This window comes from Manihot esculenta, chromosome 16 (genome assembly GCF_001659605.2).
Source record: "Manihot esculenta cultivar AM560-2 chromosome 16, M.esculenta_v8, whole genome shotgun sequence".
Taxonomy (NCBI): Eukaryota; Viridiplantae; Streptophyta; class Magnoliopsida; order Malpighiales; family Euphorbiaceae; genus Manihot; species Manihot esculenta.
In genome coordinates this window covers 18,002,881-18,016,647 of record NC_035176.2, presented here as the reverse complement: position 1 = coordinate 18,016,647, position 13,767 = coordinate 18,002,881, and the positions used below count along the sequence as shown (strand labels likewise).

Sequence of the window (13,767 nt, the reverse complement as noted above, 5' to 3'; positions counted from 1 at the left end):
TTAATAAAAAAAAGTCATACTTAAATTATATGAATAATTTAATTTAAAAAATAATTAAATAATAATATATACACACATAAAAAACTAATTTTTTATTAAGTTTGAAATAACTTTTAAATAATTATTTTATTTATATCTTTACTTATTTATAATTTTTTTATTATACACTATTTAACCATCTATAAAATTAATATTTGAATTCATGATACTATAATTTTAATAATATAAATTATAAAATTATATTAAAAATATATAAGATATAAAATATATTACTGAAATTATATAATATTACCATAATATCATTAAAATTATTTTTAAAACATATACATATAATATTGGTTTTTCGGTACGATATTAATTTGGTGCGGTGTCGATTCTAGTTCTGATTTGATTCTTGTATAGTTCTTGATAAAAAGTTAAAATCAAAATTAAATAACTAAATAAATTCGGTTCGGTACGATTCAGTTTATACAATATCAATTCTTTTTCAGTTTCAGTACAATTTGATATGATTTTTTTTGATTTGAAACTCCTTAAAACTATTTAGACAACACTCATAAATCTAAATACAGCTGCGAAAAACTAGATCATGTATTGGATTCAGACTTGTTAAATTCAATATTGGACTGATTAATTGATTTTGGTTTTTAAATCGGATCAAAATCTTAGATTAGTGGTCGCTTCCTTTGTAAATCAAAATTGAAATTAAGACTGAAAATGACGGTCGGATTCCCTTTCAGGTCATTTTTTATTTCTAAAATAAATTATTTTATAAAATTATGCTATTTGAAATTAATGATTAAATTATTAAATAATTAAATTTAAATTTATTTTTTAACTTATAAAAAATATTATATACATTTAAATGTAATATTATTTTATTTTTTATAATATATGTAATATTATTTTATAACAGATACATTTTATATAATTTACTTGTTTAATAAAATATATATTTAATAATGTTTAAAATTTATATTTATTTCTTTATATTTTATATAAGTTATTTTATTTTTAAAATTAAAATCAGATTATTTATTTATAATTTAAATTTAATTGAAATCAAAACGTAAAAATTGAAAACCATAACCCGTTTTAAAATTAGATTAAAATTAAATCGAAATTATTAAAAAATTAAAACTGTCTCAAATTTAAATCAGGCTAATTTTAATTCAGTTCACAAAATAAATTGAAATGTGGTTTTCGAAACGTAACCGGCCGGCCACGTCTACATAAATCTAATAAGGTTGCATCTCCAACACTTGTCTATCCAGAGATTCTTTCAATAGTAGTGGTTTATGATTCCAAACCATTGTCGTTTCTTCTTTGTCGTTTTGCATTGCGGAGATACACAAATGGTTGGTAAACTATTAGATCTGAAGCTGTACAATATGAAAAATGGCTTCCTTGGGTTTGATAGAGAAAATTTATGAAGTACTGGATTTTCCAATCTCGAGGCACATATACAGAAACTCTAAGATTGACCTAGTCGACAAATATATTTCTTGAAATTATTAATCGCATTCAGGACGGCAATGGCAATAAAGGAAGCTTTGGATATTCAAAATGTTTAACTTTTAAGACGAATTTAAATAAATAATTGAATTTGAATTGAAGAGTTTGGCTTTTGTGTCACGTTGGACAATTTGTAGAATTATTAAATATAAAATTTACATATTTTATAGAATTAATAAATTTTTTAAAACCTAAATTATTATTTTACACAGATTATTAAATAAAAATGTAAGTTTAATGAGAGGTCATTTTTTATTAATCTAATTTGGGATGAGTTAACTGGATTAAATTAACTAGTAATAGCCCAAACACTGAGTTTCATTTTTTTATTCATATCACTAAAGATAATTTTTTAATTATTTATTTAAAAATATTAAATTTTATTAAATACTAAAAAACATTTTGATAATTAATTTGAAGTTATTTTGAAAAATAAAATAAAATTAAATAGAGTTAATAATAGTACATTTATATAATTAAATAAATAAACATATATAAAAAAGGAAGTAGAGAATAATTTTAAGATAATAAAAATTATGAATAAGGAAATATATTTGACTGTGTTTATTTTAAAGTATTTCTAAAACTAATCATGACTCCCCTCAAATAACATCGACTTAAAATATTGAGCCTAAATTCTTAATGTGAAAGTACAAATTGCTATTTTTTGGAAATATTATTATTATTACTGAATAATTTTTCTTTATTTTTTGGAAATACAAACTTTTTACTAGGTTTCGCTTTCTATAAAAAAGTTAATAAGTGGTGTCTAAGATGTGAAATGTCAATGGAGCATAGAAATCTCTGATTTTTATATTCCTAGGAGATATTTGTTAAATACAGATAAGGTCGGCCAATGGAAGGCCTGCAAGCAATTAGTGCAAGATCCAACAAAACTACAAAATTCAAGCATTGCTAGTCTCTCTCACAACAAAGATAATTAATATAATGGTTGCATAGTTTAAGAAAATGAACAAACAAACAAGGCATGAAGAAAAAAAAATCCAAGTATAAAGTGCATGGCATTAGATATTGATGAGCGTTGTTCTTGAAGTTTGTGTCTTTGTTTTATTTTCAAGGGGAAAGAGTTTCCACCATTTCCAGAAACCTGAAGCATTAAATTCAATGCACAAGTCATCTAGAAAGAAAGGGAAGATAAGATGGAGCAAACTGTACTCATTTTCCTGTTTTCAGCCTCGCACGACAGAGCCTATTCCTGCTAAGGATCTTATTGGTCAGATAGGATTTTGTCGGACAGTCTTCTGCAATGAACCTCAACTACACAAGACGAAGCCATACAACTATGGAAACAACTCTATATCCACAACAAAGTACAACGCTGTGACTTTTATGCCCAAAGCACTTTTCGAGCAGTTCCGCAGAGTTGCCAATCTTTATTTTCTGTTGGCTGCAGCATTATCTTTCACTTCTTCAGCTCCTGTTAAACGCGAAACTCTCATTCTTCCGTTGGTTCTTGTGGTGGGAATTAGCATGATTAAAGAAGCTGTTGAGGATTGGTATAGGTTTTTGCAGGTAATTCAAGCATTTCTTCCTTTTTCTTTCTTTCCATTTATACTTTACCATTAGTACTAACTTCTTTCACTAATAAGTAAATAAATTATTTACTGGGGAAGGAATTCAATAGAATCTTATAATTATGCATGATTTTTATTTCTTCTAGAAATATATATTTTTTTTAAAGTTAAAAGAGAAATAACAAAAAAGAAATTAATTGAATTGAATTATTACAAATTTATTGGTTTCAAAGAAGGAGATATGTACCAATTAATTAATGCACAGGCTTAATTTGTGTCTGATGGCATGGCAGAATTTCTTGGATGAACTTTTTAATGTAAGTGGTTTCCTTGATATTTCTACGTTGAATTTGGTTCAGGTCAAAAGTTGTTCATATAATTTTGGCCTTTCGGAAAAAAAAAAAAATTATTAAAAAATTTCCTCAATCTAGGTTTTATCCATATAATTTAATTTTGAATTAATTATTTAAACTTGGAGAGAATTCGATTTTGAGAAAAAAGATAAGACACTGTTCTTTTGAATATTCATGATCACGTGACTTATGTGTGATACTGTGAATTTTGGCTTAAAATTGAGTAGCTTGGAATTGGATAATGGTCTAAAGATTAAAATATCCTATAATTTTATAGCTGAAATTATGCTATGGTTAATCTCTGCAGGATTTGAATGTAAACAACACAAGTGTAAAAGCTCATGCAGGAAATGGCATATTTGTGGATAAATTATGGAAAGAACTTTCTGTAGGAGATGTCGTTAAAGTTAGTAAGAATGAATATTTTCCAAGTGATCTTCTTTTGCTATCTTCAAGCTATGAGGATGGAGTTTGTTATGTGGAGACAATGAATCTTGATGGAGAAACAAATCTTAAAATAAAGAGAAGCTTGGAAGCCACTCTTGGGTTGAATGCGGATGAAAATTTTATTAATTTTGAAGCCACTGTTAGATGTGAGGATCCTAATCCAAGCCTTTATACCTTTGTTGGGAACTTAGAGTTTCAGGATCAAATGCATCCCTTGTGCCCTTCTCAGGTTCTTTTAAGAGATTCGAAACTTCGTAACACAGACTATGTTTATGGGGTTGTGATCTTCAGTGGAAATGATACCAAAGTAGTAAGAAATTCAACTAAGTCACCATCTAAAAGAAGCAAGATTGAGAGGAAGATGGATAAAGTCATCTACCTTCTTTTCTCTGCACTTCTGGTAATTTCACTTATCACTTCCACTGGATCTATACTGCTTATGAAATCTGACATGGTTCAGTGGTGGTATCTCCGTTTGCAAGATCATGATGATCCACTCTTTAATCCATTAAATCCTGTAATATCAGGTTTCCAACAGTTCATAAGGGCCTTTATTTTGTATGGCTACTTGATCCCCATTTCCCTCTATGTCTCCATTGAAGTTGTCAAAGTTCTACAAGCTATGTTCATTAACAAGGACATTGAAATGTATGATCAAGTGACCTGTAAGTCAGTTGAAGCTAGAACTTCAAACTTAAATGAAGAACTTGGTCAAGTAGAGATTATTCTATCAGATAAAACTGGAACTTTGACATGTAACCAGATGGAGTTTCGGAAATGTTCAATTGCAGGAATTTCATATGGGGGTGATTTGAATGAAGTTGATCTTGCTGCTTCGAAACGGATGAATAGTGAGGTTCATGCAAATCGATTTAGTATTGAAAATTCTAATGAAATGTTTTACTCTTTAGATTATATTAGCATCCAAAAGGCTGTTTTAGATGGTCATGAAGGTCTGGATTATTTGAATCCAGGAAACTCAAGAACTTCTAATGTGGGGAAAGAAACAGTTGTGAAAGGTTTCAACTTCAGGGATGACAGGTTGATGAACGATCAATGGATTTACAGATCTGATCTGTTTGATGTAACAATGTTCTTCAGAGTAATGGCTCTATGTCACACTGGAATTCCGGTTGAAGCTGATGAAACTGATAAGCTTAAGTATGAGGCAGAGTCACCAGAAGAAGTAGCCTTTCTGATTGCTTCTCAAGAATTTGGGTTCCAATTTTTCCAGAGGACACAAGCCATAATAGTTCTTAAGGAGTTGGACCCTTCCTCTGGAAAAAAGGTGAAGAGGTAAATCTTCCATGCATGTCCATTTGCTGCTTCTTCTAACCTTCTCCTGTATTCCACTCCTCACCCTGTCAAAATTTTATTACCCACATTCCGATCTTACTATGAAGGTTATTTTCAGGGAATACAAGTTGTTGCATTTGTTGGAGTTCAGTAGTTCTCGCAAGAGAATGTCGGTAGTTGTGAGCGATGAAGATGGTAAAATATTTCTTCTTTGCAAAGGAGCTGATAGGTATGTCACTAGATCACCAACTTCCATTGGTTGAGTTCTGCTTGTGCATTGAATATTACATCAATCCCAACTGTGACACTTTAGTTATATGTCCTTTTATTTAAGTATCTAATCTAAAGAGATCATTGATTGGTATCTCATTTTTCTATTGAATTTTGTCTCCAGCATCATCTTTGATAGGCTTGCAGATAATGGTAAGGCATACCAACAAGCTACAACTTCACATCTATCAAGTTATGCAGAAGATGGTTTACGGACTCTAGCTTTCGCATATCGAAGACTTGATCAGGCTGATTATGAACAATGGAACTCATTATTTACAAAGGCGAAGACTACAATAGGTGCTGAAAGAGAGGAATTACTTGAGAAAGCATCTGAAATGATTGAAAAAGATTTAATTTTATTGGGAGTTGCTGCTGTTGAGGACAAGCTACAAGAAGGGGTTAGCTATCTTTCTATCTGTATTTGTGTGTAAATGCTTGCATTTTTAAGTTTAGAGTTATGTGATTATGAACTCAAATACAAACCAGGGTGCTATTTCCTATAAAGTAGAACATATAAACACATTGTAGAGTATGGGAATAGCTTATATATCTTTCTTCACTTTGCAACAGGTTCCAGAGTGCATAGATAAACTTGCTCAAGCAGGGCTAAAAATATGGCTGCTCACAGGTGATAAGAAAGAAACAGCTATAAATATTGGGTGAGGCTTATGATTATTTCTTTAATTTCTGTAATCCCAGAATTACAGTTAAAAATTTCCATTTTTTACCCCCAAATTTTGCAGATTTGCTTGCAGCTTACTTCAACAAGATATGAAACAGTTCCATATATGTTTGAGCAAGGAAGCTGACTCTAACAACAAAATGAAGGTGCATTAACTTCCAAGAGCGCTGCTCTCTGAAAGCTGGAGTTCTTTTATAGTTACTCAAGTAAAGAAAGAGTTGGAGATTGTAGCTGTCCTTTGGTAGTAATTACTAATGCATTTCTTGTTCCTAGTTTTCAGGCTATGAAAGAAGAAATTTTACAGCAGATTGAAAGTTCATATCATGTGATGTGCACAAACAATGATAAGAGTTCACCCTTTGCTTTGATTGTTGATGGAAGAGCTCTTGAAATTGCTCTGCAAAGTGATATTAAGTACAAGTTCTTACAGTTGGCTGCTAATTGTGCTTCTGTAATATGCTGCAGAGTTTCTCCAAAACAGAAAGCTTTGGTATGTTGTTATATTGTTTCTAAAAGTGGCATTATCAGAAAATGACAGTTTAATTAGGAAGTATCTAATGAATGCTTTACAACTTCAAGTTCAATTATAACTAAAGTGAAATTTATAAAACCCAGTAACAAGCAACTCTACTGGTGACTATAATTTACAGCTATCTAATACTCTTCTTCCATTGACCTTGGTTGGAACTGCATTCCCCCCCCCCCCCCCCCTCTCCTTTTTTTTTTGTTGTCAATAAGAATTTCTATGTATTTTTTGGTGTGAATTACTCACATAGACATGGAACTTCCAGATTACTCGGTCCGTAAAGGAGTATACTAGGTGTACAATCTTGGCAATTGGAGATGGAGCCAATGATGTTGGAATGATTCAAGAAGCTGACATTGGAGTTGGAATCAGTGGCCAGGAAGGCATGCAAGTAAGTTTAGAAACTTGTAGCCATTAAATTGACATTTCAAATGCTTAGAATTTGCCTTCATCTTCCTTTTTAAATGTCTGGAAATTTTTCTCTTTTAATTTCTTTCCAGATTTGAGCTATTTGTTCTGTAAGTTGGCCTGGAAAACCTGTATCGCCATTGCGTTAAATTTCTGCAGCTTATTGCTTCAATGAGAAAGAGAAAAAAGAATGACTGATTAGCACCAAATTAGGTGCTTGACCCTGCAAATACAACATTAGGACCAGACTAATTTTACTGCGTAGACGACTGATGATGGACTTTTGACATTTAAAAGCTTTTGTGGCATTCTTTCCTGCAGGCAGTCATGGCAAGCGACATATCAATGCCTCAATTCCGATTTTTAGAGAGATTACTTATAGTTCATGGGCATTGGTGTTACAAGAGAATCTCCAAGATGGTGAGTTTCTTGTATCTCATGACTTGCACAATTTGTTTTAGATATGACAATTTTCTACCCTTGTGCAGGTTCTCTACTTTGTCTACAAGAACATTGTACTTGGCCTCACTCTATTTTACAACGAACTGTATACATGTTTCTCTGGTGAAGTATTATATGATTCTTGGTATTTGGTGATGTTCAATGTTCTCTTAACATCCTTGCCAGTTATATCACTAGGGGTATTTGAGCAAGATGTTCCATCGGATATTTGCCTCCAGGTAACCCTGATTCAGAATACAATACACAAACACAACTTTAGAATATCACAATAAGCTTTGCTCAATGAAGTTTCAAGTTCGAATTCTAGTTGTTACTCGATATGACTTGAAAATAATTGATAAAAGGAAAACTCACAAACTTTATAGTTGTACTAATGCATCTGCATTTTTTTTGTTGGATGAAACAGTTTCCAGCCCTTTACAGGCAAGGGCAAGAAAACATATATTTCTCTTGGAGCCGAATCGTGGGTTGGATCTCGAATGCCACGGTGGCATCTATGGTCATATTCCTAGCAACTATGTACATACTTTCCCCTTGTGCATTCATGGAAAAAGGATATGTTGCAGACATCACTCATTTTGGTGCTATTACGTACACTTGTATAATATGGACAGTCAACTGTCAAATTGCTCTCATTCTCACTCACTTCACTTGGATTCAACATCTTTTCATCTGGGGAAGCATTGTTTTGTGGTACATTTTCTTGCTCGTATACGGTGCACTCCCTCCTGCCTACTCTGGTAGTGGATTTCTAGTCATCACTGAATCTATAGGATCAGCACCAATATACTGGATGATCACATTGCTTGTAGTAGTTGTTTCACTTCTGCCCTACTTCATACACATTGTTATTCAACGTTGGTTCCATCCGATGGACGATCATGTGATCCAAGAAATGAAGCATTGTAAGAAAGATGTCACAGAGAATCAGATGTGGCGAAGGGAACAAAGAAACTCTCACAAGATTACTCAAATTGGGTTTTCTGCAAGAGTTGAAGCCAAACTCTTTTCATTTGAACAAGAGTTGAACAAAAAGAAAACGTCAATATAGAGAGATCTCCTCACCAACAACCTAATTTTCATATCTTCGGTAACTAATTCATTGTTGTGGGGTTTTGTTCAAAGTACTGAATGATTTGGGTTTTTTATTCTTTGGAATTCGATTGCTTTGGTAAATGATATTATTTCTGTTCATAATATCAATTATAAGAAATAAGTATGTTCAGTTATTAGTTACAACTGTATTTAAAGATTAAACCAAATAGATATGACATATGCTTTTCTTACTGTTTAAAATGATATCACCCTCTTATCTATAAATTATATAAGAAAAAGACGTCTAGTTTGCTTCTATTTCTAATCCTTTATTTTAATTCCCATCTTTTCCTTTCCAGCTTTTTGCTTATCATGTATGAAAAAACAAAAAATTCAACATTACTGTGTAAATAAAAATTTTGAGGATAAATATACTTTTACTCATTATCTAAATAATTCATCAGCCATTCGTATTATAAATTTTATAAGCTAAATTCTCATCTAATATAATATTCTTTTCGTCCATAATTTTTATACATATTTTTTTAATTATCTCAAAATTATTATTCATTTTATTTTTTATATTATAGTAATATATAAATTGATTATAATAATTCTATTTGATTTTATTTTATTTTTAAAATTTTTTTTTTATTTTTCTAAATTAATATTCAAAATATCTCTTAATATTTTATAGAATTCAATGTCATTAAGATGAATATAATTAGAAAATTAATAAAAATAATTGTTTTTTTAATATACGTACAAAAGTTAAAGAAGATAAAAATTATAAGAGGGAGATGTATTATTTTTTAATAATAAAATATTATTTTTATATAATAAATATTATTTTTTATAATTTAAAAATTATTTATTATTTTATGTTTTTTTATTTTTATGTTAATTAAAATATTAAATTATTAAAATAATATTTTATTATGTTAAAACTTATTTAATTTTTAATAAAAATATACAAATTAATTAGCTATAAAATTTGAATCACACACTATTAATTGTTCTCATATATTTTAATTGTTTATAATTAAGTTGGTAAAATATTCTTTAAAAAATATTGTATATTTTGCTGATAAATTAATTTATAGAGATAAAAATAAAAAAATAAATTTAATAAATTAATGTTTTAAAATTATATGAATATATATTAAATAAAAAATTATATAGAGATATGTAATCAAAAGGGATATAAAATATAAAAAAATTTTAAAAGTAAAATTCTGAAATTTTTTTTATATATGTTGATTGAAAATATTTTAAATCGAGGTAAAAATTACTAAAATTTAGGTTTTTAAGTTTATATGATTTTTTATTGTAATATTAGAAAAATATCACATATTATCATATATTTTAATTGAAAATATTTTAAGTAGGATTTATATTGTTAAAATTTAGATTATTAAGTTTATATAATTTTTTTATTGCACTATTAGAAAAATTCACATATTATAAATTGTTACTATACATTTTAATGGTTTATAATTAGGTTGATATGGTAAAAATTTTTTTTTTAAATTATTGTATATTGTGGTTAGATAAAATTATTTATAGGGACGAAGTAAGTAAAAAATATTAATAAATAAGTACTTTAAATTTAGGTTTATAAGTTTATATAATTTTTTTATTACAATATTAGAAAAATATCACATAATATCACATATTTTTAATTGTTGTTGTATAATATAATAGTCATAATTAGGTTGATATTATAAAAATATTTTTAAAAAAATATTATATATTTTACTTGATAAATTAATTTATAGAAATTGAAGTGGATAAAAATATTTAATAAATAAGTACTTTAAATTTATATAAATAAAAAAATTAGATAGAGATATTTAATGTTATAAAAAATATTTTAAAAATAAAATGTTAAATTTTCTTTACATATGTTGATTGAAAATATTAAGTTTAAATTAAATTGCCAAAATTTAGATTTTTAGGTTGATATAATTTTTTGTTACAATATTAAAAAAATATCACATATTATTAATTGTTCTCGTATATTTTAATTGTTTATAATTAAGTTGGTACTGTAAAAATATTTTTTAAAATAATATTATATATTTTACTTGATAAATTAATTTATAGAGATAAAAATGGAAATAAAATTGAATAAATTAGTGTTTTAAATTTATATGAATGTATATTAAATAAAAATTATATAGAGATATTTAAGGTGATAAAAATATAAAAATTTTAAAAATAAAATTCTTAAATTTTTTTTTATGTACGCTAATTGAAAATATTTTACATGAGGTTGAAATTGCTAAAATTTAAATTTTTAAGTTTATATAATTTTTTTATTTTAATATTAAAAAAATATCACATATTATTTATTGTTATAGTATATTTTATTAGTTTATAATTAAGTTAGTGATACGAACCAGCAAACCCAATCACATGAGAATCAAGAAAGCAATGATCCATTGGTGCTCCCTAGTGGACCAGTGACAAGGAGCAAAGCTAAGAAGCTTGAAGCAGCTATGAACTTACACATTCAAGAACAAGTAACACAAGAATTGACTGAGCTTGCCTTTGGCAAATGTCTCGTGAAGCTTGAAGACACACCTAAGCTACTCACCTTGCTTAAGGTGTGTAATGGAGATAGTGCTGTCTAATTTATTCAGCATTGAGCTTTGTTACAATGGGCTTGCTATATTTTTATGATTTAACACTTGTTTTATTTTAGCTTTGTTTGGGCTTGTATTCTGGCCATATTTTATCTTTTCAGTTTGAGAGTGTTGGGCCATGTTTTGGGCTTATGTTTTAATACTTATGCGTTATTTTAGTGTGTGATTGGGCTTGGGCCTTAGGTGTTTAAGTCAGACCCAAGAAGAGTGTTTTAGGGTTTTATTTGTTTTTCTCCTTACTATATAAGGATAAGAAACAATTGTAAGAGGCAGCTTTTAATCAAACTTTTCAGAATTTCTTTCATGCCTTTGGCGTGTATTGCTTTGAGTGAGAGTGAGGATTTGCTTTCATCAATTGCACCAGGAATCTTGGCTAACTTATCAACTATTCGTTGTGGCGTTTGTCGGATTCTCATCTAAATCCTTCGATCATTGGTGTTTCAGCTTCTCTAAGTTTGGGTGCCATAGGAGGTGGGTTTATCAGATCTTTGGATTCCATGTCTACTTGTGCGTGTGGGTTTGAGGCTTGTGCCATAGGGTTCCGCGTCAGTTGGTATCAGAGCCAAAGTGAGGTAAATTCTTATTTATCTCAAGATCTAGAGTTATTTTTTTTGAGTTTTCTTTTCTTCGTTATTGATTTCGGTGAAAGCTTTTGTATTCATGGCTGCATCTTCTTGATAAATTGTCACATAATCTCTTTTGGAAGAAAATTCGAAATCCAAAAAAAAAAAAAAAAACGAAAAAAAAAAAATCACCTTTGCCTTATTTACCTTGATCTGGCCGAAATTGTGATATGCTTCCTTTTCATCCATATTTCCTTACATATCTCAATTGATTGCTGTAGTTTATGGAAATCAATTTTGAATTTTGAATTGGGTTGAATCCAGATTAGGAGACAAAAGAAATTTGCCTAATTCTTAAGGTGCACATTTAAGGCAACTGCATCTAAATCGATTTGGTGTCAAATCCATCCTTTAATGCCCATTTTCGTCCATGATGCTGCACTTAGTGAGATTTTTTTTTTTTAGTCTATTTGTAGGGTTTTGATACTTGCCTTTTTGGGTAAATTTAAATAGATCCGTATTTAATTTGCGTTGAAGCGAATTAAATTCAAACTTTTGTCCAGATTTGTTTTTATTTGAATTCAAAGTTTCGTTTTTGGTTTAAGCTTGCTTTATTTCCTTCACATTGCTGGAGTATTGTTTGCTTGTGTCTATACTCTAGGTGATATTTTTCAAGTAGCACAAAATCTAGTTTGTGTGTTACTTTCCAAATTGTCAGTGTCTTCTTTCTAGTTTTTGCGCGCTTCCTTCTTTCTTTAGGTTTTCTTCTTTGTTTCATTAAACGCACCTTGTGGCTGGTTGGTTGACCTTAGTTTCTGAAGTGCAATTGAAGAATCAGCAAAAGAGTGGTAAGTGTGCAGACACTTGAGTGCTTTCCTTTCTAACACAATATTTGCTAGTTCTCTTTGTTCTTTGTTGATTTAAGGTAGGATGAGTAAAGACAAGAATGTGGTGGATAGTACTGGTGAAAGTGAATCGGACATGGGTAACGATTATGAGATCTTTAAGAAATCAGTCAGTGGTGAGCTACAAAGGCTCAGTAGGGCTCTTGAGAGGATGACCGTAAGTATGGAGAGTTTGAAAGTCTCACAGGCTTCCACTTCTACAAGAATGGCCCATCGAATTCTTAACCCCGATAGACCACAAGTCCGAGAACCTCAAGTTCGAGGTGAAGCTGATGATACAGAAGATATTGTCGGACAAGGAAGGGAGAGAGGAGAAGTTCATGGAGGTAATAGAACTGGCGTAGGGTGGAATAGAGGTGGAGATGCTAGACTTGGCAGAAATGATGATGACACTGAAACATACCAAACCCACATAATTGATGGTGACTTGAGCTCCATAAAGATGAAAGTTCCTGAATTTAAAGGGAATAACAATGCTGAAGAATACATTGAATGGGAGAGAAAAACTGAGCAAATATTTGAGTGTCATAACTATACTGAGGAGAAGAAGTCTCATATCGCCGCCGTTGAGTTCACGGGTTATGCCTCTTTCTGGTGGGATCAATTGAAATCCACTAGGAGGAATAAGGGCTTAAGGGCAGTTCCACCATGGGACTACTTGAAAGAGTTGATGTGCCAAAGATTTATTCCTTCGCACTATTATAGGGATTTGTACAACAGGTTGGCAAGACTGGTGCAAGGAGGAAAAAGTGTGGAAGAATACCACAAGGAGATGGAGATGATGATGGCTAGGGCTCATATTGAGGAGGATGAGCAAATGTTGATGTCCAGATTTCTAGGTGGTCTTAACCACTACATTGCTGAAGAACTTGACATGTACCAATACAATACCATGGAGGATATGGTAGATAAAGCAATAAAAATAGAAAGGCGACACAAGGGCAGAAATAATCTTAAACTCACATACAAGTCCTCAAATAGTGGTGGTGGATTTCCAGGCTATAGAAGTGGAGAAAAGAAAGATTACAAAAGCCCAATCCAAGGGGGCAAAGATTCGGTCCCCACTAACAAAGGACCTTCTCAAGGGAATAACAAGGAACAGTCAGGTACTTCTAACTC

The 13,767-nt window shown here is 30.2% G+C and overlaps 1 protein-coding gene across 1 annotated transcript; it reads left to right on the top strand.

The window, feature by feature from the left end:
* The first annotated feature begins 2,386 nt into the window (after positions 1–2,386).
* On the top strand, positions 2,387–8,729 carry LOC110604058 (probable phospholipid-transporting ATPase 5). Its single transcript, XM_021742120.2, has 11 exons — positions 2,387–3,048; positions 3,711–5,146; positions 5,265–5,375; positions 5,541–5,817; positions 5,990–6,078; positions 6,163–6,247; positions 6,382–6,591; positions 6,893–7,018; positions 7,357–7,455; positions 7,524–7,715; positions 7,904–8,729. The coding sequence occupies exons 1-11, from the start codon at positions 2,551–2,553 to the stop codon at positions 8,546–8,548; spliced, it is 3,768 nt and encodes a 1,255-aa protein (XP_021597812.1). The 5' UTR covers positions 2,387–2,550; the 3' UTR covers positions 8,549–8,729.
* The last annotated feature ends 5,038 nt before the right edge of the window (positions 8,730–13,767 follow it).